We start from the raw sequence: 27,888 nt of genomic DNA, 5'->3' as shown, positions 1-27,888 counted from the left end.
GCAGCTAGTGGCCAATCCTGGTGTGTCTGGGACCCCTCCCCCTTGGAGCCAGGTGCTCAGGCGCCCCTGCACCCCACCTACATCCAGACACCAGTGCAAGTCCAGATCGTCACCTATGTTTCTGACCTCCTTTCCTTGGGTTTGATCAATCTGCTACAGTGGCTCGGAGAACTCAAAGAAACATTTTACTTATCAGATTAATTAATTGGTTTATTATGAAAAGGTATAATTCAGATACAGCCGAATAGAAGAGTTGCACAGGGCCAGGTATGGGGAAAGGGCACAGAGCTTCCATGCCCCCTCCAGGCATAAAACTCTCCCAGCATCTCCATGTGTTCATCAACCTAGAAGTTCTCTGATCCCTGTCTTTCTGGGTTTTTATGAAGGCTTCATTATATAGGCAGGGCTGAATAAATCATTGGCCATTGGCAATTGATTTAACCTCCTGGCCCTCTCCCTTCCAGGTTGGGAATGAAGGTTCCAACCTTCCAATCACATGGTTGGTTCTCCTGGCAACCAGCCTCCAACCTTAGGTTACCTAGGGGCATTCTAAAAATCATCTCATTCACAAGGCAAAAGACATCTTTATGGCTCTCATCACTTTGGAAGTTCCAGGGTTTTAGGACCTCTGTGCCGGAAACAGGAAGATCAAATCTATATTGATTATAAAGCACAATATTAGAGGCAGAGAAGTTTCTGTGGTGCCACACTGGTGAAACTTGCTAGAAATCTGTACTCTTGGCTGCTGGGAAAGTGTCTTACAAGGAGAGACTCTCCTATCCTATAAAACTACCCAAGGCAGGGTGGTGCCAGTGAGAACTACTGACTGGTGGTTGTTGGAGAAGTATGTGTTTAGCAGGAGCCTCCGGCTTGAAAACTTGCCTGCAGTGCAGGAGCTGGGCCCTGGAGAAGCCTACCTGGAGGCCGGAGAAGCCAAATGTGTGTGTGCAGAAGGCTGCACTGGGGACGCTGGGCACTGGGGAGGCTGGCTGCCTGTGCTCTAAGAATTGTTGCCCGAGTCGTTGCCCAGGAGCAAACATGGACCAAGAAGGAAACACCCTTCCTCTTACAATTTCTCTCCAGTATCCTAACTGTGCCAACTGGCAAAGGAAAAATACTTAAAGAGGCCAGATCCGTTTCTGCAGAGTAGTCAATGAAGAGTAAATTTGGAGCTGAAAGGTAATAAATTGATAACTGACACACTAACCTACTAGAATTACCAAAAAAAGACACAGAAGCCCAGTGACACCCAAGAACAGAAGAGAGTAAGTAAAATGCTTGCTCTTCAGGCTACCTATTTAGCTACTCACACACTTTTCTAGTGCTGTAGATTAACGAAGCTTCTGGATGGACAAGTTCTACACAAAAGAGGTGCTACCAATATTCTCCTTCATCTCTATTATAATAACTAATATTTATTAAGTATTTACTATGCCAAGAATGTTCTATTATAATCATTTCACATATATCAATTCATTGAATCCTCAAAACAATCCTACGAGATAGATACTTCTATTATCTTCACTTTACAAAAGTTCAAGTAATTTACCCAAGCTAACAACAGGCAGCAAATGGCAGAGCCACAATCTGAATCTACGTAATTTAGCTCCAGAATCTATACTCTTCTTCAATTCAATTTCTTAAATTCAATTTTGTTAACATATAGTGTATTACTAGTTTCAAGGGTAGAATTTAGTGATTCATCAGTTGCATATCACACTCATTATATCAAGTGCCCTCCTTAATGTTCATCATCCAATTACCCCTACCCCCACCTACCTCCCCTCCAGCAACCCTTAGTTTGTCTCCTAGAGTTCAGTGCCTCTTATGGTTTGACTACCTATTTTCATCTTGTTTTGTTTTTCCTTCTTTTCCCCTATATTCATGTTGTTTCTTAAATTGCACATGAGTGAAATCATACGGTATTTGTCTTCCTCTGACAGACTTATTTCACTTAGCATAATACCCTCTAGGTTCATCCCAGAATCTATACTCTTAAATGCAATGTTAAACTGCTTCACTACAAAACCCATTTCATTGTTTCATTTTTTGCTTTTAGCACCCATCTTGTTTTCCCAATTTGCCCTTGTCCAATGCATGAAGAACTCATGAAAGAAACATACAAGGTACAAAAGCCAGGGTATAATTTTTTGGTTACTAGAAAACGGACCTCCAGAGAAATACAGGGCTTGCAATAGATAGTATGATGTACTTATCTAGTAGTTAACCATAAGACATCATCACTTAAAAATCCATATAACTGGGGCAGAGAATTTCCAGAGTAACTGATACTATTTCTATTTTATTTTATTTTAATAAAATTAGACATTCAACATTCTAGAATTCTGTCAAAGGTTTTAAGAAATACCTGTATTTACACAGTATTACAACTTGTTACCCAGAATTCCAAACTGAGCTATAGAGGATCTTAAACCTTGTTAGCATTCAACAAAGTTGAACTTCTTCTGCAATTAAAGGAAAGGTTAAGCCTGTCACATATAGAAGCATTTCAGAATCCATTTCAGGTCTTCTTCCCTCAAAAAGGATGTGAATTCTTGAACATCACAATTTAGAACTGACTTGACTATGAAGACATCAAGTATGAAATTAATTTTGGATAGTTCAAAATGGGAACTGCTTCAGATTCTAACTTGGCAGGTGTCAATTTAAAGGGCATCTAAGACAAAATCCACTCTTTCTTAAACGTTTCAGTGCGATCTGAAGATGGTTTATCTCTGTAGTTTCAATTCTGCTACACTACAAAACACAAGATAGGAGGTTTACTGTAGAAGGTCAAATGTCAGTGATGTGAAAGATATTTCTAATTTGGGGAGCTAATGGAGATAATGTTAGTTGTGTTAAGACATTCTTAATTTGGGGAGCTAAGGTGCCAATTTAGATACATGGTATTTTCATCCTTCTTTACACGAGTCATCAGAAAAAGAAATATCACCTAACAGTCAAGTGCTTTGGACTGGTAATCAAACTGACTTAGTTTCAAATCCCATCTCTACCAGTGTCTACCACACTCTCTCAGGGGGAATGTGCACATCTGTAAAGTGAGGTTTAACAGTATCTACCTCAGTCTCCTAAAGATTAAATAAGACAATGCACATCAGTGCCTGGCACTACACAGAAGGCGCTCAATAAGCAATAACTATTATTAGTATTATTAAACAGGTAAGTTTCAGTAACACTTACCCATAGAATATCCTAGGGAAAAGAAAGTTTTTCAGGAAAATATTCAATCAGATTTTGTCTGATCTAAATACTTTTAGCTAGCAAAGATACTTATTGAAACAATAACCTTATGAAACAACAATCTGGGGTGCTTGGGTGGCTCAGTCATTAAGCGTCTGCCTTCGGCTCAGGTCATGATCCCAGGGTCCTGGGATGGAGCCCCACATGGGGCTTCTTGCTCAGCAGGAAGCCTGCTTCTCCCTCTCCCACTCCCCCTGCTTGTGTTCCATCTCTCACTGTGTCTCTCTCTATAAAATAAATAAAATCTTAAAAAAAAAAAAATAATCTGAGGAAAGGCAAAATTACTGATTGCTTTCCAGACATGGGTAATTAGAATGCAAAGTGTAAAATGCTTGAATTTAGAAATGAAATTCCCAACAGGCACAACATTAACATCTGTTACACTACCTGAAGAGAATAAAACTTTAACATCCAATGCAAAAGCCCTGAAAAATGCAACTTTGTCACATTTATTTCAAAAAGAACCAATTGTCAGAAAAGAGGGTACTAACTGAACAAATCTGTTCTTCAGACACAATTGTCTGATTTGTTGGTAACTCAAAGCCCTAAAGATATCTATTACTGAATGAGTCAGTTATCATGGTTAGACACAAAACAAAACTTTTTAACACATGAAAAACAAAACAAGGCTTAAAATGAAAATAAATGAAGAAAAGAAAGGTAAATACAAATAAAAATACTATAAGGCAGGGAGACTAGAGGAGAAGGCTTGGTCTCTCAAAATGGAACATTCATGGTGAATAGGAATGCCAACCGCCAAACAAGACCTTTCAGATCCCAACCTGTTGAGAAGTTTCTAGTAACTGGAGAGGGAAATGGAGGAGTTTACCCATTATTAGAAGCCTGTTCCAAAATAAAGGCTTAAAAATTATAATTTTGAACAAAATTCCAAAAATGAAAATCTTAAAGAAGTTTTCATAATTAGTAAGGAGAATAATCCTCAAGATTTTCTAAAGTTCTTATTACATTCTAGAATATAGTCTTGCATGCATATTAATTCATTACATTCTCACAACAATCCTATAAGGTTATTTAAAAGAAGAGATTTTGATGTTAAATAGTTTGCTCAAATAGCGACACTGATTTTGAACTACACTACCTGTCCCAGACAGTTCCTGGAAGATTCGTGCATTACTAGTATCTTGAATTCTTTATTGAAGTAAGAGCAGCACTACTTTCATCTGCATACCTATGGGTCCATACTATTTTAACACATGAAGAATGTGGCATTATAATCCAAACTGGTCTGCAACAAGGAAAGTATGAAACTGAGACAAAGTCTTCAAAAAATTTCATAGAATATGAATATTACAATTAGAGGAGTAACAGACATATAAGAGTATGTCTAGTAAATATAATAACACGGGTACCTGGTGGCTCAATGGGTTAAGCCTCTGCCTTAGTCTCAGGTCATGATCTCAGGATCCTGGGATTGAGCCCCACACTGAGCTCTCTGCTCAGCAGGGAGCCTGCTACCTTACCCCCACCCCCACACCTGCCTCCCTGCCTAACTGTTATCTCTGTCAAATAAATAAATAAAATCTTAAAAAATATTAACACTACATGAGTTTATATTTAGTATTTTTTCTCTTCATTTTCTTAGTATTTAATTTTTTAAAATATATTGGTCTGCAATGGAATGGAAATTAAACAAAAACAAGAGCTAGTCATTTACCAGAGTGTTGGAGGAACACTGCCCTAGATCTCTGGCGCAAACAGCTTGCTCTCTGTTACCAGCTCTGTGGCAAAGAGGAGATATGCCCATGTAAGTAACAATCCTCAGATAATCAATCTACAACCACTTTGGCCACGGTTTACATTTTAACTTCATTCATTAATCAGAGTTCCTGCTAAGTGGGGTTAATTCTAGGTAATGTTAAGTTGTAGGCTCTCAACCTACTTAGGTAGCTTTTTCCTTTAGAGTCAAAGACAACTGCTCATTACCAACTGAATCTAACATTGTAAGATAGTGCTAAGCTAGTGGTTCCAACTCCTTTACCACACGGGACTTCCTTGGTGTGAGGTATGCTTTGGCCTCCTTTACAAGTTCAGTTTTCCTCCTTCCCATAGGCTGAAGAAGAGAGCATCTTGATTATCAGTTACTCATAAGTGCTTTCAAGAATCAGAGATTTCTTTTCCTTTGTTTCAGAAATCATTTAGGCATAAAGGCAAAGTCACCAGGTCAAAAAGCAAGGAAGAAGTTACAAAAGCATCAAGAAAGTTGATTTGGGGACAAGGAATGTTGAAGAAAGTCACTGAGAGATCAACGTCACGTAAACCTCTTGAGGGTCAGGTATAGCAGGTAGGCACCAACTGCTACAGCAATTTTTGGGTCACTTAATTTTAACTCATTTCTAAATACTAATCCTGCCATAATTAATGGTTTTTTGAACTCTTATTCCTGACTCTGGGAAATTCTGAGGGAGAAAAGTATTGAGTGACAAAACAGCAGCTAGATTAAGAACATGAATAAATAGATATCTTTTCATATACATGAAAGTGAACTGCAAAATAAATTAGATTGGTCTCTTTATTTATAATAACACTAGTCCCTAAGAAAAGCCAGATTTTCTTAAAAAGTAAAGTAGTTTAGCCAATGGAGGAGCTTGGGGTAGAAACTGTTCTAAAGGCAGAAACTGTGCTTCCCAGCAGCCCCCATGAATGAAGTTTACTTTTTACAAAATCATCTCATTAGTTTCATGTTACATTAATTAATAATAGTATAATCTAGCTAGAAAAAATGTTTAATTACCAGAAGAAAGAAAACATTGGTTGAATTCCAAGTTGATGTCTACATTATATATAACTTCCATTTTTATTCTAAGAGCTCAAAATGCACTGTTCCTGCTGTTATAACAGATATTTTGAATGTGATTTATAGCATTTTAAGGCCTACAGATAGAAAAGATCGCTTGACCATCAATTCAGACAACCATAAATGACATGTCATACTGATTATCTTTATTAATGCCTTGGTTAATTATACCATGCATGTATATTTGGCCTCCTTTACAAGTTTAGCTTTGTTCTCAGTGAAAAAGAATATAGCAGATACCTCCATATTGCAAAAATCACTCAAGATAGTTCAAGAAAACACTGAAATTGGAAAAGTTCTAAGCATTTTATAGAAATAAAACGTTTGTTGATTTCTAATTTGAATCAGTTATAATTTGTGATCAAAGTTACCTCAATCAGTTTTTAAATATACAAACCAACTTAAATCTCACAAATGTCAGCCCCAATAAGGTCAATTAAATTTTAATGCAGTTATAAGAAAATACAGTTCATGTCCAAATAAAGCAGGCTCACAAAGTACTGGATAGGTGGCCGAAATAAGTGAAGTAGGCTTTAACATCCAAGGAGGACTGTGACAATCTACTGCTACTCAGCTCTAGCCAACTGTTGTCTTGAGAAAATGCAGACAAAAATCAGTAACAATAATAAAAATGAATATTCTGCCACTTACTCTAACAAAATAAGCCTGTGGGCTTGTTTTGGTAGGACTACCAGTTTGCTCTTTCATGAAGCTCTTTCATGGTGGTGAAACTGGGCCTATTTTTCTGCAGAACCCTAAGATACTCATGAAATCCTGTTCCCTCCAAATGTTGTAGTTTTTCTCCCTAAATCTTTTGAGCACTGTGCATGCTATGAAGTCTTTATGAAGAACTTATCTGCATTTTCACTGCTTTCATCTTTTCTCCCCACTAGTTAATGTCTGTTCATTGTTTGTTCAAGTAATGACAAATGAACAAAATGACAAAATGAACAAATGTCAAATCACGTTCACACAAAATTCATTTCTAAGCAAAGATTTGAAACAACTTCAAATATGCATTCCAATGCTTCCTTAAAAGGAAATGTGAGTTAGGAGCAATCTAATTTAGCTTTTTTCTTATCTTTATTCTAATACAAAAAATTCAAATCACCAAGGGCACCTGGGTGGCTCAGTGGGTTAAAGCCTCTGCCTTCAGCTCAGGTCATGATCTCAGGGTCCTGGGATCAAGCCCCACATCGGGCTCTCTGCTAAGTGGGGAGCCTGCTTCCTCCTCTCTCTCTCTCTGCCTGACTCTCTGCCTACTTGTGATCTGTCAAATAAATAAAATCTTAAAAAAAAAAAAAAAATTCAAATCCCCAGAAAGCTTTTTTGGATTCTAATCCAAAAAACTACCTTTCCCCCAAAAAACTATGCTTCATTTTCTCAAAAAGAGGAGCTATACTCATTTCTACGCATATGGACAAATAATATTCTCCATTTATGTTTCTTGATAGCAATCCAGAACCTCGATTCCTTGGAACCTCTGGGAATCAAAAGAATGTTATGGTACCTCTTTCCAGGAAAACGCACAGAGCCCTAAATTTTTGTATGCAATTTCACAAGGTTCATAGTACCACAGGATCGTCAGTGGATCCACCCACTCCACGTTAAGGACTCTAGAGCTTAAAATGAGATTAGTTTCTATTATGAAAAGCTATGCATCTTTTAAAGATAGCCTTCCTTAGCAAGACTTTTAGCTCTGATATTGAGAAAGCATTTTCCCTTTACAACTGTCACTACTTCCCAACAGCCATCCTAACAGCTGACAGAAATGAGAATTTTGGGGCGCCTGGGTTGCTCAGCGGGTTGAAGCCTCTGCCTTCGGCTCAGTTCATGATCCTGGAGTCCTGGGATAGAGCCCCACATCAGGCTCTCTGCTCCTCGGGGAGCCTGCTTCCTCCTCTCTCTGCCTGCCCCTCTGCCTACTTGTGATCTCTGTCAAATAAATAAATAAAATCTTAAAAAAAAAAAAAAGAAATTTGAGAATTTCTTACCTCAGAGAAATTAACAGCCAAGGGAACGATTCCAGCCACGTAACATCCCACCAACATAGCCAGAGACAGCAGACTAATGGAGATGAAATCATCCATTCTGTCCTCCTTTATTTACCCACAGCCACCAGACTACAAATTTTCAGTGGCTTCAAAGGGTCCGGAGGTCCTTAAACGCGTGTGGTGATTCCAAGAGAACAAGTGGACTTGCCAGTTCTTTCGTCCTCCCCACCAGCAGATGTGTTCACGAAACCCCTTTCTCTGGAACGCACCTGGAAATAGCCCCCTTTTGCTGATCTTAGCACCAGAGAGAACTTTCAGCAATCTCAGGTCCCAGCCCCTGCGTTTTCAAAGGCCAGTCATTGGATTCCCTACGGTTAGCAGTTAAAGGTATGCGGGAGATTTCTTCAGTCGCGGGATCGTGGAAAAATCAGTCCACTCCCTCCACAGACAACGTCCCAGGTGGAAAAGGAGGAAAATCCAAGCAAACTTGTTCTTTCTCCCTGTGCCCCTACGTCCCTGGGGCAGTCCCCCATAAGCTGGGACCAGCCCACCAGTCCCGGGAAACTCTCCTCCGAGTCTAAAATAGGAAAGAGTCCTGCAGCTCTCTAACGATGGGCTCAGGGGTTCAGCAGCGAAGCTGATACAAAGCTGTCTCTGCCCTATATCCGATGCTGCCCATATTACTCCATTCCGCTGGGCCTTGACCCAAAGCCACGGATACTACAGCGGCCATGGCCGCCAAGTGGCACCTCTTCATTACATCGACTTCCGGATTGCTTCCCCGCCCCCCTCCTTTAGAAGAGTACTTCCGGGTTACAACCGACCTATGGCCCAGGATTCTTATGCTACCGCCATTTTTGAGTAGGGCTAATGCAAGATGTTTGGTGTCAGAGTCCATAGCTCTGTTTAGCCGTATTTCTGATAACGAGAGTATGATAGACTGTGTCTTCACAAGAAAAGATATTTTTTCAAGTTGCGCAGTAATTCCCTGTGTAGCTCATCGCCCTTATCCAAGATGGCTGAGACAGAGTCAGTATCCGCTCTAGCTGCCGGAAATGTATGCGCCTCTATGGTCCAAAAGGCTCTTTCGCGGTGCGTTTCTGACGACTTCCGGCGGCTCCTCTCGCGGGGATTGGCTGTTGGCGGCGTTGCGGCTAAGCTCGTGTGCGGCGGCGGTGTCGGCAGCGGCTGCAGCGAGAGAGTTTGGCGCGATGGTGAGAAAGGCCTCAGCGGCTCCCCGATTCCCCGGCCTTTGGGGAGATCCCAACCCTATACTTCTTTTCCCCACTCCATCCAGGTCGAGCGTGCAGCTCCCTGGCCCATCAGTTTGTGACTGGACCCTTCCCCTTCCCGCCGCGGACACGCTTGGCCTGGCACTAGGCCCCGGAGCCCGGGTCCGCCCTGCGTTTGCGCGCCCGCCTGCGGGCTCCGGCGAGCGGTGCGGTGTGGAGGATGCGCTTTGTCCCAGTTGCTCCTTGGTAGAGGCAGGCGTGGGGATGCTGCTCTTTCTCTCCATACTCCCTGGCCCAGTGTGGGAACAATGGCCGAGGGATATCTGACAAACCTGTCCCCAGAGCTGACAGATTGAGTGTACTACACCCAGCGTGTGGGCCGGGAGGGATCGTCTTTGCTTTGTGTGTGCTTTCTCAACTCCTCTCTTTTGCTTTTCTGTGCTCTGCCTTTAAATACACAAGTAACGCATTTTTCTCTTTTCCAAGACCCCAGATGCCTGATCTGGCCTTTCTCCCAGCCCTCAGTCTTGTTCGTACTCATTCTCTTGGGACTGAGATCGGAAAAGATAGGCTTAGCTGAGGGTTCCAGGTTCCTTCAGATCTGATCGGGGTGGTAGTGGAGCGAGTGGGTATTTTGTTTGCATTTTTTATTATATTCCACCAAAAAGGAGATGGTCCACAGGGATCATGAGGAATCATGGCTACTTCCACACTTCAGCTTTCGTTTTCTGATTGCTGCAGTTACTGTTAACAAGTTACACAGCTTTTGTTAGCACGGAACTTTTTGAGGTTGTACTTTTCTGAATTGAGACGTTTCAGTGTTTGATCAAGCATGGTTTCCCAGAGAACCACCAGGAATTAAGAGACTGGGTTTCCAGTTCTTCTTTGTCGTAACTAACAATGTGACCTTGGACATGTGTTTTCATCTCTGAGTTTCCTTCTTTCCCTGCCTTTTATGTCACTATTTGGTATTGTGTTATAATGCTTAAAATCTCAGGAAGTGACTGCAATTAATAACCCATTCTTATTGGGCAAATATCAGTGATAATTCCTTCTCAATCCAAGTAGCATTAAAAATTAGGATTTGTGTATAAAACAAATAATTATTGGTTCAATGGTCTTTTTTTTTTTTAAGATTTTATTTATTTATTTATTTGACAGAGAGATCACAAGTAGGCAGAGAGACAGGCAGAGAGAGGGGGGAAGCAGGCTTCCTGTTGAGCAGAGAGCCCGGTGTGGGGCTCCTTGTGGGGCTCGATCCCAGGACCCTGAGACCATGACCCAAGCCGAAGGCAGAGGATTTAACTCACTGAGTCACCCAGGCACCCCTGGCTCAATGGTCTTAAATACCTTTGGCTTTATTAAAAATAAAAACTTTAGGTGCAGGGGTTTTTTTGGTTTTTATTGTTTTGTTTTGTTTTGGTAGTTTGGGAGAAGCATTTGAAGCTATGGGCAAATCGTATGTATTGTTTTGTAGCAGTAGAATGATTCTTAGAGTTCATGTGTGTGAGACTTTTTAAAAAGTTAGTAACGCAAAATTATTCGTTAAAGTAATTCACTTTATTTTGCTAAGGTAATTCTGTATACCTCTTCCTGATTTAGGTTTTGCAATTTTATTTTTCTATTGTGAGAAATTTAAATACATATGTATATGCTTGTATGTACTTATATTGTGCATATGTATTTGTTTTTTAATAAAACCAAATGGCTTCGAAAATAGCTCCAGAAAGAAGAAAGTGATCAAAACTGATTTGGGAAGTTTTATGATCTTAAAATGTTAATAAGAAAGCACTGCCACTTAAAAATAATACTCGTTTTGGTTACAGATTTGTAAATTTAGTCATTTTTTTTGTTCTTAGTAGTTTTTAATCCTCATTTTTGTGTAGTAAGTATTGATAATACTGAGCTTTGTCGGAGGTTCATTTTAAGACTTGATGTAAAAATTAGCGTAGTGAATAGCCATTTCCATATCTTTACTCTTTTAAGTAAATTAGTCCCTCAATTTGCATTAGAATGAGAACAAAGTTAATATAGTAGCAACTGGTGTGGCTAATGTACAGAACGAGAGCCATACTGCCGGAATGCTAGTGTGGTTTCTATAAAATTATTTTCTTCTCGGGGCGCCTGGGTGGCTCAGTGGGTTAGGCCTCTGCCTTTGACTCAGGTCATGATCTCAGAGTCCTGGGATTGAGTCCCGCATCGGGCTCTGCTCTGCGGAGAGCCTGCTTCCTCCTCTCTCTCTCTGCCTGCCTCTCTGACTACTTGTGATCTCTCTGTCAACTAAATAAATAAATAAAAATTCTTTTAAAAAAAAAATTTTTTTCTTCTCAACATGTGACCCCATCATAACTACTGTTTTTTGAGTAGGTGACTTAGAAAAAATGCTGTGTAGCAATCCAATAAAATGCTTTCTCTGGTTTATAATGCCTGTTTAACAAAGGCCTTGACTGCTCAGGTCATTATAGGTGAAAATTACCCTTCATCTCTTGTCACCAACATCTATTTTTATCTCACATCCTCTCAAACTTTTCATCAGGGGCGCCTGGTGGCTCAGTCGTTAAGCATCTGCCTTCAGCTCAGGTCATGATTCCAGTGTCCTGGGACTGAGCCCCACATTGGGTTCCCTGATCCTCGGGAAGCCTGCTTCTCCCTCTCCCTCTGCTTATATTCCCTCTCGCTGTCACTTTCTCTCTGTCAAATAAATAAATAAAATCTTTGGGGGGAAAAAGTTTTCATCAGAGTGAGTTGGTTCTTGATGGGGTGGGAGGAATACGAACAATTTCTTTGCTTTTTATATAGTGTTTAGAGTACTGGGTTTTTTTGATGCTTATTCAGAAACTCTGGGCCTCAACTATTCAGTTCCAGTATCTTGATGCTTAAAAATTCTTATCACTTCAGAACAGTTAGGGGGACCTGCCATAAAGGATTTTTGGGACCCCCAAAAAGTAAAAGAGAAAAATATGAATAGTTGGAGGATTGTGTTTACAGTGAGGTTGCATCATACTTGCATTTAATTAATTGACCTTACACACTTGGCAAAAGATTGGAAGGGGACATAATTTCAATAGACCAGTAGTTGGAGACATTTTTGGTTGTCACAGTCTTGTGCAGGAAGGAGCAGGGGGTTCAAGTGCTACGGTATTTAGTGGGAATGAGCCAGGGATGCTTCTAAACATCCTGCAATGCACCGGACTCTGCTTCTGTAAGGGGAGCCCTTCAAGCCCAGATTGTAAAAGTGCAGAGATTGAGAAACTGTGAAATAGACCCACTGACAAAAATGTGCCCCCCACTGAGCATGATGAGGTGGAAGATGTTAAGTCTGTCTGCTGTTGGAGGCATATTCACAGTCATCACAGTGTGGTCATCTATTTCGTATGATTCTAGTGTTTAAAAATATGTGATTTGGGGCGCCTGGGTGGCTCAGTGGGTTAAAGCCTCTGTCTTTGGCTCAGGTCATGATCCCAGGGTCCTGGGATTGAGCCCCATGTTGGGCTCCCTGCTCGGTGGGCCTGCTTCTTCCTCTCCCTCTGCCTGCTGCTCACCACTGCTGTGTTCTCTGTCAAATAAAGGAATAAAATCTTTTTTTTTTTTTTTTTTTTTTTAATGTGGTTTTGAGACTCTTAAGGTGAGTCATCTACTAGGTGAATAGTTTAATGGTTTTTCTAGGGTAATGTTAACTCTGTTAATTTTATACTGCCCATTTATCTTCTGCCTTCACGCTGGAGTCTAAGCCCTGGCTAAGAGGGCTCCACAACTCCACTGTTGTGCCAAGGTTGGAAAAAACATAAATCAGATCCAGTGCTTACAGTCATAATAGTGTTTCTCCTTTTCTACTTTTATCAGCCTCCATCTGAGTTTTTATTTTTTATTTTTATTTTTTTTTAAAGATTTTATTAATTTATTTGACAGAGAGAGATCATAAGTAGGCAGAGAGGCAGGCAGAGAGAGAGGGGAGGAAGCAGGCTCCCCGCCAAGCAGAGAGCCCAATGCGGGGCTTGATCCCAGGACCCTGGGATCATGACCTGAGCCGAAAGCAGAGGCTTTAACCCACTGAGCCACCCAGGCACTCCCATCTGAGTTTTTATTAAGAGACTTAATAAGGCTAGAGATAGAAAGTGACCAGTAGAGATAGAAAACTAAGTGTGTTTATGATCTGGTTGGGGAGAATGATAGGAAAGAAAAAAACAGTACAACGTAGTTTATGCTGAATGCTTACATGCAGTAGGTCCAGCAGTTGGAGAAAGCAGCCTTTAAGGACTTGGAGACCTTACAGAGAAGAGACCTTAGGGAGAAGCTGGCAGTCCACCTTCTGACACCACGCTTGCACAAAGGCATAAATGTAGGACGAGCACCCTAATTAATAATGTTTTAATAACCAGTGGTCATTGTGTCATGGCTGAGGATTTTACATCATACTATGAATTTCTCAAATATGAGTTGGAAATTTATGTTGAAATCACTTTTCCCCCTGCAGTCTCACACCATTTTGCTGGTACAGCCTACCAAGAGGCCAGAAGGCAGAACTTACGCTGACTATGAATCTGTGAATGAATGCATGGAGGGTGAGTTTAAACACTAATCAGGAGTTTTTATTTTTGTTTTCCTGACATTCACATTAGAACACGTCTCATTTAGGAACTGGGCTTGTTTTTTCTCCAGACTTCTTGAATTATTAATTTGAACAGGGAAGGAAGATATTAAGGACCTTATTTGTTGAATGTTCAAGCATTGATTATATATATTATCTTTCTGCTGCAAATATTTTTTTATCCAGCTCATGATTACAATGAATGACTTTCTTTATTTTTTTTAAACAATGAATGACTTTCTGAAGCCTCCCTTTATGTTAATATCCCATTGTTTATTGTGATATGTAAATATCTTATCAGTTACTCCTTATGTATTGTGGTTAAACTCAAGCACTAGAGAGTTGTTAAGACAGGCTCTAGGGATATCTTCAGAACCTATTAGTCTGGTCATTGAACAAATAAACATTAAAAGCTGTTGAGGTTTGGTTATACTCCATCAGAGTGTTAGAAACTAAAAATTAGCTCAGAGAATAAAAGCAAATGGAACCAAGTAAGTATAATTTATTGTGCATTTGATAAGCTGACACCACCCTGAAGGGAACTATTAGCCCTTAACGTTTCTTTACTCAGTAAACTATTAGATGAGAGGGTATAGATTGGATCATCACAAATTGGATTCATCCTTACATTTAATCATCATATCAAGTAAACCAGTTGTGCACATTCTGCACCCTTTTTTAGCAAGGTGTCCATTATTTATTTCTTCTTACAAAGCTTTTATATTCTCTGTTTTTGCTGCTGGGCATGTCTCTGAATTTGTTGATTATCCAAAACTAACTGGGTTAGCCTTAAAATCTGTCCTTATAAAGCCAACAATGGGTAGATCCGTGGGGAAAAAAAACTAGTAATAATTAGAGACATCTTCTAGGTAGTTGGCACCATGCCTTCCTGATTGCAGATTCTCTTAATTTTAAAAGAAGAGCAGCTCTTACTCTTCCTTCCATTTCAGGACCCTTTCTCTGCTGACCATTATGGTGGACTTTGTGCACGTGCTGCCTTGGCACATTAGGGCCTTAACTGTATTACCATGTCTTCGCTTCTGCAGTACCTGCCAACCTATGCTGATTTTAGTGAAGCCTATTTTTTTCTTTTTAATTAATGTACTTTATTTCTAGAGCAGTTTAAGATTTACAGAAGAAAACAGAAAATACAAAGTTCCCATGTACTTCCTTTCCCCACCTCCACAGTTTCCCCCATTAATAAGACCTTGGTGTGGTATGTTTGTTACAGTTGATAAACCCAATATTTTTTTAAAGGATTATTTATTTGAGAGAGAGCATGCAAGCACAAGCAGGGGGTGGGGCAGAGGGAGAAGTGGACTACCTGCTGAGCAGGGAGCCGGACATGGGGCTTGATTCCAGGACCCTGAGATCATGACCTGAGCCAAAGGCAGATGCTTAACCAACTGAGTCACCCAGGTGCCCCATGAACCCAGTATGGATACAGTGACTAAAGTCTATTAGTATTACTAACTAAAGTCTACTATTAACTAAAGTCTGTTATTATTAACTAAAGCTCATTCTTAATGTTGTACAGTTCTTTGGGTTTGACCAAATGCATAACATATACCTATTGGTACAGTATCATACAGAACAATTTTCAGTTACCCTAAAAATCCCTGTGCTCAATCTGTTCATCCCTCCTCCCCAGTTCACCCTTTGCCTCCGACAACTGTTGGTCTTACTATCACCTCCTTAGTTTTGCCTTTTCCAGAATGTCATAGAATTGGAATCATTACCATATGTAGCCCTTTCACACTGGCTTATTTCACTCAGCAGTGTGCATTTGAGGTTCTTCCATGTCTTTTTAAATTAATAGATTTAGTTTCTTTCCAGTAGTTGTAAGTTTATAGGAAAATTGAAAAGTACAAAGAATTCCATCACACCCTTTCTTCTCTACCTTGTCCTTCCAGTTTCCCCGACCACTTACCTCCTGTTTCACTGTGGTACATTAGTTACAATTGTAGAACCAGTACTGATACGTTATTATTGACTAAAAGGCCTTAGTTTACATTAGTATCCAGCCTTTGCTTCAGACATTTTATGGGTTTTGGCTTATATAATCACAGGTATCTATCATTTACTGACCTAAAAATCTGTAGTGCTTCACCTGTTCCTTCCCCTAAACTTCTGGCAGCCACTGATCTGTTTAATGTCTCCGTAGCATCACCACCTGTCCAGAATGTCGTGTAGTTGAAGTTCTACAGTGTACAGCTTTTTCAAGTTGGCTTTTTCACAAAATAGTGGTTTTTTGTTTGTTTTTAAAGAATTAATTAATTAATTAATTAATTAGAGCACAAGCCAGGGGAGGGGCAGAGGGAGAGAGACAAGCAGACTCCCCGCTGAGCAGGGATTCTCAGGGCCCTGAGACCATGATCTGAGCCGAAGTCAGACATTTAACCAGTGGAGCCACCCAGGTGCCCCCAAGAGAGTGTACTTTTAAGAATCTTCAGTATCTTTTGATGGCCTGAAAGCTCTTTTCTTTTTATTGCTGAGTGATCCATCATTTGGAAATACCACAGTTTGGTTATCCATTTACCTACTGAAGGACATAGTGATTGCTTTTGGTATTGGCAGTTACGATAAAGCTGCTACAAACATTTGAGTGCAGGTTTCTGTGTGGACCTATTTACAGCCCCTTTGGGTAAATACTGAGGAATGTGATTGTTGCATCATATGGTAAGATTGTGTTTAACTTTGTAAAAAGCTGACAAACTGTCTTCAGATGTGGCTGTACCATGCTGCATCCTCACCAGCATCCTCACCCTCACCAATGGGAATGAGAATCCCTATTGCTCCACATCCTTCGCAGCATTTGGTGCTGTCATTGTTTCGGATATCTGTCATTCTAATAGGTAGATAGTGATACCTCGTTTTAATTTGTAGTTTTCTAACGACATGATGTTGAGTATCTTTTCATCATGCTTATTTGCCATCTGTTTATCTTCCTTGGTGAGCTATCTGTTCAGATCCCTTGCCCACTTTTTAATTGAGGTGTTTGGTTTTTTTGGATTGATGAGTTTTAGGAGTTCTTTGTATATTTTGGATGCTAGTCCTATATCACATGTATGTTTTGCAGAGATTTTCTCTCAGTCTGTGGCTTGTCTTTTCACTTTCTTAATAGTGCCCTTTGAAGCACAAAAGGTTTAAATTTTGATGAACTCCAATTTATTTTTTTTCTTCTAATGATTTTGGTGTCATATATGAGAATCCATTGCCTTGTTCAAAGTCATGAAAATCTGTGCCTGTATTTTCTTTCAGGATTGTTATAGTTTGGGCTCTTACAGTTAAGTCTCTGGGCCATTTATGATGTGAAGTGTGGGCCCAACTTTATTCTTTTGCATGTGACTCTCCAGCTGTCATAGCACCATTTGTTGAAAAGACTGTTCTTTCTTTTCAATTTTTGTCTTTGTATCCTGGTCAAAAAGCAATTGACTGGGGCACCTGGGTGGCTCAGTGGGTTAAATAAAGCCTCTGCCTTCTGCTCAGGTCATGATCCCAGAGTCCTGGGTTCTAGCCCCACGTCGGGCTCTCTGCTCAGCAGGGAGCCTGCTTCCCCCTGTCTCTCTGCCTGCCTCTCTGCCTACTTGTGATCTCTATCTGTCAAATAAATAAATAAAATCTTAAAAAAAAAAAAGAAAAAAGAAATTGACTATAAATGTGAGGGTTTATTTGCTGACCCTTTTTTCTTTTCCATTGATCTATATACCCATACTTAATGTAGAAGCAGTACTACACTCTTTGTTACTGTAGTTTCATAGTAAGTTTTGGAATTGGTAATTGTGAGTCTTCCATCTTTGTTCTTTTTCAAGATCCTTTGGGTTATCCTGGGCTTCTTGTATTTTCATATCAAATTTAAGATCAGCTTGTCAATTTCCGCAAAACTGGGTTGGATTTTGATAGAGATTACATTGAATTTATAGATCATTTTGGAGGTCATTACCATCTTTTTTTTTTTTTTTAAGATTTATTTATTTATTAGAGAGCATGAGTGGGGGTGGGGAGCAGATTCCTTGCTGAACCAGGAGACTGATGAGGGGCTCAGATCTCAGAACCCTGAGATCGTGTCCTGAGCCGAAATCAAGAGTTGGATGCTTAACTGACCCACCCAGGTGTCCCTGTGGAGCATTACCATCTTAATATTAAGTCTCATGATCCATGAATACTAGATCTTCAAATACTTGAAATCTTTACTTTCAGTGACATTTTGTAGTTTTCAGTGTATGTTCTATGCTTTTTTCATTAAATTTATTCCAAAGAATTTTATTTTATTTCAAGATTTTATTTATTTATTTGACACAGAGAGACAGATTACAAGTAGGCAGAACAGCAGGCAGAGAGAGATGCGGGGATCGATCCCAGGACCCTGAGATTATGACCTAGGCCGAAGGCAGAGGCTTAACCCACTGAGCCACCCAGGTGCCCCCCCGCCCCAAAGAATTTTATTTTTTGATGCTGTTGTACATGGAGCTGTTTTCTTTTTTCTTTTCTTTTTTTTTTTTTTTTTTTAAGATTTTATTTATTTATTTGACAGAGATCACAAGCAGGCAAAGAGAGAAAGGGAAGCAGGCTGGATATAAAAAGTCGAGAGTTAGAGTGTCATGAAGCAGCACTGATTTAATGACTAGGGGTAAAAGGAACAAACAGGTGTTTGAACAAAGTCTGACATTCTTAACACATTTTATTACATTGGTTGGAATGCTCTAAATCCATGAAAGCCTTTGAGAAAATCTTCAATTCCCGACCCTTTAAAAAAGTGTGTTGAGCTCCGTGCCCTCCCAACCCCGAAAAAGAGAAAAAGAAAAAGAAGAAAAAATAGAGAATTAATGATCTGGACAGATACACAACAGCATGCCTTAGTTCCTCTCATATCCCCAACTGCTATCTGTGATGAAGAATTCTCAGAAAGCAGATGTTTTAAAAATTCATATACAATCTCACCAGTGTAAAAAACCATAACAACACTGATCTGGTGCCTCAGCTCACTCCTTGCTGACCATTTTTTAAAATTCCTAAGGTGTAGTTCTACATTTCACATGCGTTTGTGAGATATGTAAACATTATGTTTATATCCCACATGAGTCAAGCTGAAGGTTTCCTAAATACTGTGTGGCATAGAAACTTCATGTTGTATCAAGTCAGTATTAGTATTAAGCGAATGGATTCTACAATGAAATACCATAGACATTTACTGAAAACCAATATGAAAGTCTGGCCCAGGAAGACCAGAGCAGAAATGTGCCATTTTCTTGATTTAAGATGGTCAAGTGTTTTTTTTTGTGTGTTTTTTGTTTTGTTTTGTTTTTAAAAAGGCTCTATGCACTGTTTGAGACAAGTATGTATAAGAAGCTTTTCTGTGTGTGCTGACTTTATCATGACAACTCTACCTGATTCTTTACAAGGGATTAGGGATACACACCTTCAGCAGTGCACAAGAGAAATAAACTCTGGAAAAGGCAATTTCTTGGGTTTCGAAGGACCGTATTCTGGGAAGTACTTCAGAGGAATGGACAGTAATTCCAGGATTATAGCCAGGAAGGACCGGAAGAATTCAGGAGATACTTCAGCTTCTTCTAGATTTTGAGTGTTGAATAAGCCACTGAAGTGTGAATCTGTATTATCCTTTTCTTTGCAAGAAATTGAATAGCAGCAAATTTCTCTATCCTAAATAGCAGACAGGTTCATTTTTTCAGTTAGCTGTTTCTCATCCAAGGCATTAGGAAGATCTCTCTTGTTTTCCAAGTACTAGCACTGGAATTCCTTGTAATTGTGGTTTATCTAGAAGATTATGTAGTTCATTTCGAGAGGCTTCTATCTTTTCACGATCAGCAGCATCTGTCATATAAACAATGGCATTGACTCCTCTGCATTACCGTTCCCACATGCTCCGGAATCGGGATTGTCCTCCTATGTCCCAAATCTTTATTGTGATGTTACTTTTAGTTACTTTCTTCATGTTAAAGCCCGCTCTGGGTACCATATCTTCGCTGAACTGACCTGACGCGATGACATTGACGGACGAAGGTGGTTTTGCCCGAGTACTGCAGCCCCACCAGCATCAGCTCCATCTCCTCTTTCCAGAAGAGTGAGCGAAACCAGTCCAGCAGGCGGGAGTTGAGCGCCAACATGATGGCTGCTGGGAGGGCAGGAGGACAGCAGCAGCAACGGCTCCCACATGAGCGGGCCTCAGCCCTGACCCCTCAACGTCTCCTCAGGGCCGAGGCACACCACTGGTGGACACCCATTTTGCTGATTTTTATTTCCTTTCTACTTCGACCTTTCTGTTCGGTAACTCATGAGTGATCTCTCGGATCACAGTGTGGTGTGCCAGTACCAGTCAAAAACCCTAACTCGAGAGCTTTTCATAGATCTTTAGTTGAACATTACTTCTTCTTTTTTTTTTTTTTTTTTTTTAGATTTTATTTATTTATTTATTTGACACAGAGCACAAGAAGGCAGAGAAGTAGGCAGAGGGGGAGGGAGAAGCAGGCTCCCTGCCGAGCAGAGAGCCCGATGTGGGGCTCAATCCCAGGACCCTGGGATCATGACCCGAGCTGTAGGCAGAGGCTCAACCCACTGAGCCACCCAAGCACCCCATACTTTTTTTTTTATATTACTTTCTGTTGGGAAATTTACTAAGTCAGTTTATAGGTACATGAAGGACCTGAGTGTAAAAGATAAGACATGTTTTCCCAGATGACATTTATTCACTTGTTCATTCATCATAGTGGTATTAAAAGCATTTGTTAGTGGGAATTGACAGAAAAGGTTATTTCTCCATTGTGTGGGAACAAGAGTATGTCACTGAATAAAAATTAAATAATGTCCTCTTTAGATAATTAATGTGTTTGCTATCAGTGACTTCGTTCATTTTATTGTTTTTTTATGATTTATATTTGAGTACTTACATGCACTTACACGTGCTAATAATGCTTTTATATGCACCGTTTTGCAAAACCTTCACCATAGCTCCATCAAGAATATTGTTATCCTCACCATTTGACAAGTAGGGTTCTGGGGACGGAGTTGTTAGTAAAGGACAGAGCTAGAATTCAAGTCTTTGAATCCAGAGTCCCGTCTCTTAAGTAAAGTACTCTTAACATAATCTCTTCCTGGGTGCCAGTTTTTTGTTCATTTGTTTTTGCATTGTATCAAAATTTGAAAGCAGGATAGAAAAGCCTGTTTGTCATCCTTCATTCCCAAATGTGCTGTTTTTCTTTATTTATTCTGAGTCTTTAGGAATATTTTTTTATTGAAAAACCTGGTAAGACCCATGCTGTCATCACTTGTTTGAACTCTCATATGACAAGCCTTTAAAGTTCTTTTAGACCTAGTGGCTTGAAGTAATCATTTTATTTTATTATTAAGGCATAAAATACTGAACATTCTGGCAAATAGATAAAATTAAAAGAAATTTGCTAGTGCCAAACTAAAACGAAAGTGACCAACTTACTGTTCTTTTCCCAGCCTAACTTTTTTTTTTTTTTTAAGATTTCATTTATTTATTTACTTACTTATTTGTCAGAGAGAGAGAGAGTAAGCGTGTGCACAAGCAGGCAGAGTGGCAGGCAGAGGCGGAGAGAGAAGCAGTAAGCAAGGAGCCCGATGTGAAGCTCGATCCTGGGACCCTGGGATCATGACCTGAGCCGAAGGCAGTGGCTTAACCAACTGAGCCACCCAGGCATCCCACTCCCAGCCTAACTTTATAAAAATAAAGTATTGTGGAGGTCCCTGACTGGTTCAGTCAATGGAGCACGTGACTCTTGATCTCAGGGTTGTAGGCTCAAGCCCCACATTGGGTGTAGAGATTACTTTAGAAAGTTAAATCCTTAAAAAAATACTATGGCATTGCTATATATATGTTATATATATGCTGTTCATATCTAAAGTTTATGCAGTTGTAAGATCTTGTTTTTTCTCCTCTCATAGGTGTTTGTAAAATGTATGAAGAACATCTGAAGAGAATGAATCCCAACAGCCCCTCTATCACATATGATATCAGTCAGTTGTTTGATTTTATTGACGATCTGGCAGACCTCAGCTGCCTTGTGTAAGTATTAGCCACCATATCTCTTAAGGTGGATTTTTCTGTTGTTCATCCAGCTGTTTGAGGGGATCTGTGGTATTGTGTGGTCACTCTATGCCTGACACTGGTCTTTGCATTTTGACTACTATGTAGTGATATTTCATCTACATATGGCTGATAAGTTAATTTGGCAACATAAACCTACAGGCGCAGGAGAAGCTTGAGAATTTTGCTAATTGATGGCAATTGGTACACAGAGAGAATGCTGAGAAGTTCAAAGTCCTGATCTTGGTTTCTTAAACCAAAGTCATTTGTTTTTTGGGGTGGGGTTTTTGGGTTTTTTTGTTTTGTTTTGGGTTTGGTTTGGTTTTAGTTTTTTTGTTTTTTTGTTTTTTATTTTTTTTCTCCCTCAAAGTCTTTGTCCTAAAGCAGTTGACTTTGGGTTAAAACTAAGATGACTCTGTTTTCATGACAAAGGAAAAATGAGAATACCTTATAATGAGATGATCTTTATACCTTATAATGAGGTGCTTAAATATTACATGCCAGATACTTCCTAGGAGCAAATATGTTTTTGAAATATATATGTCTTACTCACAGGCACTTCATGTGACTCCTGGATTATAGCTGGGGCCAGACCAGGACTTGCTGTTTCACCAGTGACTCCTGTTGAAAACTTGTATTTTGTTGGAATATTTGAGTTTTACTTAGCTAACTCAGAACATTCCAGTGATTCAGGTCTGGTCTTTAATGAAATATATTATTAAAGGGGTTTTTATTTATTGTTTTTTGTTTTTTAAGATTTTATTTATTTAAGAGAGAACATGAGTGACAGCACAACTGAGGGCGAGGGGCAAAGGAAGAGGGTCAAGCAGATGCCCCGCTGAACACAGAGTCCTACGCAGGACTTAGTCCCAGGACCCTGAGAACATGACCTGAGCTGAAGTCAAATGCTTAACCACCTCCCAGGCACCCCAGTGTGAAAGCTTTATTGGGGCACCTAGTTGGCTTAGTCAGTTAAGCATCTGACTCTTGATTTTTGTCTCAGGTCCTGGTCTCAGGGCCTCAGGATTGAGCCCTGCATTGGGCTCCGTGCTTAGTGTGGTGTCTGCTTCTCCCTCTCCCTCTGCTCCTCCGCCCCACTGTGCACTTCCCCCACCCCAAATAATTAAATCTTAAGTCTGTCCCGCCCTGATACAGTTCTGAAAAAATTCTGTTCTTGTTTTAGTTCTTCTCCAGTATTGATATAAATATTGTAATCTATTGTACCATATCTGAAGTAGACTAGATAAACCCTTATTTAATTAGGAAGCACGAAAAAAGAATATTCAGAGAAAATTATTTAACTTTTTTGAATATTTCTCATTATAACAAAAGGAGATTAGTAAGCCCTTTATTTTATTTTGTTAAGCATTTTGTAAAAGTAGAAGATTTATGCATTTTTAATAAACCAGATTCTGACCTTACTATTCAGGGGAAGAATATGATAATGGTATAAAATGTTCCTTCTTTTGAGTTTGTCTCTCATGCCAATAGTTGGAGCATAGATTCCTAGCTCAGTAGTTAAGAGTGAGGACTCTGGTCCAGGAGTGTTTTAAGCTTCCGCTGCCTGCCCAAATCACTGAGCTAGTAAGTTGCTTGTTCTTTGGTTTCCTCCTTTGTAAAAAGAAAGGGGAGGTAATGGTATCTACTCGCAGGGCACCTAGGTGGCTCAGTTGGTTAAGCATCTGGTTTGGCTCAAGACATGACCCCAAGGTCTTGGGATCGAGCCCTGCATCAGGCTCCTAGCTCAGCAGGGAGTCTGCTTTCAGATAAATTTTAAAAAATAGTATCTACTCATAGGGCTGTAATAAGGATTAAGTGAGTTGATTCAGATAAGTACTAATTGATAAATTAGATATTTTGTTTTTCCAAAGTATCCCTAAGGTTGGTGGGTTTTTTAATTTTTAATTTTTTTTTAAGGCAGAGTGCATCTTTGTCTCTTGGATGCCATGTAGTGTTTCTACCACATGGTGCACATGCCTTTGAGACACTGAACTGATTTGTATTTGTGCAATCTCTGGTTACTTATGGTCTGCTTTTTTATACTCTAGCCTTAGTTTTTTACCCCAAAAATGATTTTAACGCTTAACCAATCAGATTTCAGTGGTAGGTCACCTGGAAAGTTTGTACTGAGTCTTGTACAGATACCCTGAGTGGTTGGCTATTCATTGATAACATTGGCCTCAGGATGCCTGGAGTCGGCTGGCGTCTCATTGCTGATGCCGCCAGTGCCGGCTCTCCTGACCCTCCTCTTCTGATTAGAACTATTTTGAAGCTTGTTATGTCTTCCAGTAATTCTGTACAAGCCTGTAGTATGATTTACTTTAAAAAGCAAATCCTGGGGGCGCCTGGGTGGCTCAGTGGGTTAAGCCTCTGCCTTCGGCTCTGGTCATGATCTCAGGGTCTTGGGATCGAGCCCCGCATCGGGCTTTCTGCTTGTTGGGGAACCTGCTTCCTCCTCTTTCTCTCTGCCTGCCTCTCTGCCTACTTGTGATCTCTCTCTCTCTGTCAAATAAATAAATAAAATCTTTTAAAAATAGATAAATAAATAAATAAAAAGCAAATCCTGAGGCACCTGGGTGGCTGTCAGTACACTTCTGTGTTCAGCTCAGGTCATGATCCTGGCGTCCTGGCATTGAGCCTGAGTTGGGCTCCCTGCTCAGTGGAGAGTCTGCTTCTCCCTCTCTGCTCCTTCCCTTGCTTGTGCACTCGTGTGCGCACTCTCTTTCAAATAAATAAATAAACTCTTTTTTTTAAAAAAGGGGAAATCCTGAGATATCTGTTAAAAGATTTCCTTAACACTTTATAGGGAAGAAGTCTTCATAGTAGTAACATGTTTTTTTTAAGATGTTTTAGTTAATTCTAAAGAAATTCAGCAAATCTCAAGTTTGTACCAGTGTTTGATTTTTGTATTTTAATAATAAAGAAACCATAAAAATAAGGAAACCATAGATAGGAGAAAGAACACACAGTTTCTGGTCATACTATGTCAAGAAGTAGATGTGTAACACATTGAGCATTTAACTTAAGGTTTCTAGACCTTGGTTTCTTTTTCTGCTGTAAAATTGTATTTGGTGGTCTAAAGTTCACATCACTTAAAATTCAACAGTGATGTGAGCGGCTCTTTTTATGTTTTCATTAAGTTCATGTATAAACATGCCCACCTGTACCATCATGGGGCAGTTATAATTTAGGGTTTTAAAAACACAACAGTAGGGTGCTTGGATGGCTCAGTGGGTTAAGCCTTCTGCCTTTGGCTCAGGTCATGATCTCAGGGTCCTGGGATCGAGCCCCACATCGGGCTCTCTGCTCAGCGGGGAGCCTGCTTCCCCCCTCTCTCTGCCTGCTGCTCTGCCTACTTGTGTTCTCTCTCTCTCTCTCTCTCTCTCTCAAATAAATAAATAAATAAATAACTTTTTAAAATAAATAAAAACACAACACAACAGTAATTGACTATTATAACTATTTCTACCTTTCTGTCTCTCAGTTACCGAGCTGATACCCAGACATACCAGCCCTATAACAAAGACTGGATTAAAGAGAAGATCTATGTGCTCCTTCGTCGGCAGGCTCAACAGGCCGGGAAATAGTTGAGTTGGAAGCAGTAGGGGGATGGGGGTGGGCTTGGAACACAGGTGTATACAGCGTGCTGTAGTGGAAGTTTTGTATTATAGTAATCCTGTTTCCATTTTGGTATACTCCAGCCAGGATTGAATGTATTAGATGAAATGTGAGAATCTTGTTCAATCTGAAACCCCCTTTGCCCCCTTCCCTCCCACCTTTTTTTTTTTTTTTTACTTAAACATTTTTATGATAATTTAGATGGAGGTTGTTTGTCAGTCAATGTTGGTTCCAATCCTTCAAACTGTTCATATCTGCTTCATAACATTCACTGTACTAACCCTTCTTCAGGTTTGGGTGGGGGGGGGGTGGTGACAGTTTAGTTATGTCCTCAAGATAAAGTCTTAGTGAAAAAAATGAATAAATGTTCTTTAGTTATATTTTCCCCTTGAGTGTTTTTTTTCTTGGTCTCTGAACATTGAATTTCCTTAGAAAGCATCAGTTTCAAAACCATTAGGCTGCCACACAAAGAATTTGGAGAAACCTTATTTGTATGTGTTGAGTACATTTCACTGTGGTTTATGTGAAGCTAACAAGCTTTCCCCTCCTTTTTCCATGCTAATAAGTGAGTCTTGATTGTAGCTCCAAGGTTTGTACTTGCTATTGATGCAAATGTTGTGCAGGGTTTTTCTGGTGACATAGCGTGTCTGCAGCAGCAGCCAGGTTAGTTCTTAGTTTTGGTAATGTACTCTTTCTGGGAGGTTCTTGTGCCCTTCTCATAGTCTTCAGCAGTTAAACACTATTTACCACTCCTGTATGAAAGTGTGAGGGTGACGGAAAGACCAAAGAAAAGGACAAGATAATCTTGCTTTTTTAATGGAAAGAGTGTTGATCTCATTGTGACTCGAACATACACTGTACTGTACCAGTCATCCCAAATGTGCAAACATTCCCCAATTCTGCTGTTCTCACACTTCACCAACAGTCAGTATCTTTACACACTCCCTAAGATTGGCATTTTCTTTGGAGGCTTTGTGATCGGCCTTCCCCATGTCCCTAGCCCTACTTCCATATTAGAGCCTTAACTATTTTTCTTATTTTATGCAGAATGAAATTCTGAGTTCGTAGTTTTGTGTGCTCACTTTATCTGTAGATTAGTTTTTCTATTAAGAAATGTCATCACTGGGGCACCTGGGCGGCTCAGTAAGTTAAGCGGCTGCCTTTGACTCAGGTCGTGATCCCAGGGTCCTGGGATCGAACCTCCTGTTGGGCTCCTGCTTGGCAGGGAGTCTGCTTCTCCCTCTTCCTCTGCCTGCTGCTCTGCCTACTTGTGCTATCAAATAAATAAATAAAATCTTATTTAAAAAAATGTCATCACTGTACCAAAGGATCGTTAAAATTAGGGTGCTTGGGGGGCAGTGGGGTGGCTCAGTCATTAGGCATCTGCCCCCAACTCAGGTCATGATCCCGGGGTCCCTGCTGAGCAGGAGCCTCCCTGCTACTCCCTCTCCCACTTTGCCTGCCTGTGCTCCCTCTCTTGCTGGTCTCTGTCAAATAAATAAAATCTTTTTTAAAAAATTAGGGTGGTTGGCATGCCTGGGTGGTTCAGTCGGTTAAGTGTCTGCCTTTGCCTCATCACTGATCCCTGAAGTCTGGGGATCAAGCCCCACATCGGGCTCTCTGTTCAGCAGGGAGTCTGCTTCTCCCTCTCCCTCTGCTCCTCCTCCCTGCTTGTGCTCTCTCTCTCAAATAAAGTCTTCTAAAAAATAAAATTGAGTTAAGGGGCATTACTTACTAAGTTACATATAGCTGTGGTTAATATTTCACTGTGAATCAGCCAAATTTTAAAGCTTAAATGTTCTCAGTGAAAAAGGAATAGATCCAACAGTAAGTCAGATTGTCTTGCTTTTCATTTGGTCTGTCCTGCCAATATAGTTTTATTTCTGTAACAGATGTGATCTTGGCTTCAGTTTTTGAAAAAAACTCTAGAGCACATCTGTAGGGAATGGGACCCCTTGATACTCAGATACAATACAGTTTCTATTATTGAGCTTACAGAGGAAAATACTATTTTCTAAGGAAAGTGGAAAACATCTGAGTCCTAGATTTTGGGTGATGAGAACAAAAGAGAGGGAAGCAGTATTTCGGATCATATTTTATAAGGCTTAAGGAAGAATAGGACTGGAGTAAATGTGGAAGTAGACATTTACGTCCAGAATCACACAGAAAAGGAACAGAAGGAGACTTTCACCGTGGAGGGGAAGTCTGATAAAACCTTCAGTGGTTTGGCCAAGCTATAGCCACCATTCCCCTCTTGTTAAGAGTTGGTATATTGATTGGCCTTTTCCTAACCACAAGGAATACAGGTC

General features: G+C 40.1%; 2 protein-coding genes and 1 pseudogene across 4 annotated transcripts in view; 1 reads left to right on the top strand and 2 right to left on the bottom strand.

Moving 5' to 3' along the window:
• The window catches only part of LOC111148648 (solute carrier family 39 member 9), a 55,568-nt gene extending 46,751 nt beyond the window's left edge, over window positions 1-8,817 (bottom strand). For 2 of the 3 annotated variants that reach the window (XM_022505402.1, XM_022505403.1), the window contains exon 1: window positions 8,071-8,807. In XM_022505402.1, the coding sequence (XP_022361110.1) occupies window positions 8,071-8,166 (96 nt within the window). In that variant the 5' untranslated portion in view covers window positions 8,167-8,807. Of the gene's footprint in view, window positions 1-8,070 lie in introns of all 3 variants that reach the window. The other variant, XM_022505401.1, reaches the window with a different exon arrangement.
• A 308-nt stretch (window positions 8,818-9,125) lies between these two features.
• LOC111148686 (ERH, mRNA splicing and mitosis factor) lies at window positions 9,126-25,964 on the top strand. The gene is made up of 4 exons (XM_022505465.1): window positions 9,126-9,284; window positions 13,777-13,864; window positions 21,820-21,940; window positions 25,446-25,964. Exons 1-4 carry the CDS (start codon window positions 9,126-9,128, stop codon window positions 25,546-25,548), a joined length of 471 nt encoding a protein of 156 aa, XP_022361173.1. The 3' UTR covers window positions 25,549-25,964.
• LOC111148685 lies at window positions 19,454-20,018 on the bottom strand (annotated as a pseudogene).
• Window positions 25,965-27,888: the final 1,924 nt, after the last annotated feature.

This window comes from Enhydra lutris, unplaced genomic scaffold (assembly GCF_002288905.1).
Source record: "Enhydra lutris kenyoni isolate GAN:26980312 unplaced genomic scaffold, ASM228890v2 scaffoldscaffold20, whole genome shotgun sequence".
Lineage (NCBI taxonomy): Eukaryota > Metazoa > Chordata > Mammalia > Carnivora > Mustelidae > Enhydra > Enhydra lutris.
The sequence above is the reverse complement of the archived record's forward strand: the minus strand, read 5'-3'. Positions and strand labels throughout refer to the sequence as shown.

Bases quoted from the DNA above. Each gene is read 5' to 3' on its own strand.
- LOC111148686 (XM_022505465.1), top strand. From the start codon at position 9,126: ATGTATGCGCCTCTATGGTCCAAAAGGCTCTTTCGCGGTGCGTTTCTG. The intron at 9,285-13,776 runs GTGAGAAAGGCC...TTCCCCCTGCAG, and splicing joins CGAGAGAGTTTGGCGCGATG to TCTCACACCATTTTGCTGGT. The intron at 13,865-21,819 runs GTGAGTTTAAAC...CTCCTCTCATAG, and splicing joins TGTGAATGAATGCATGGAGG to GTGTTTGTAAAATGTATGAA.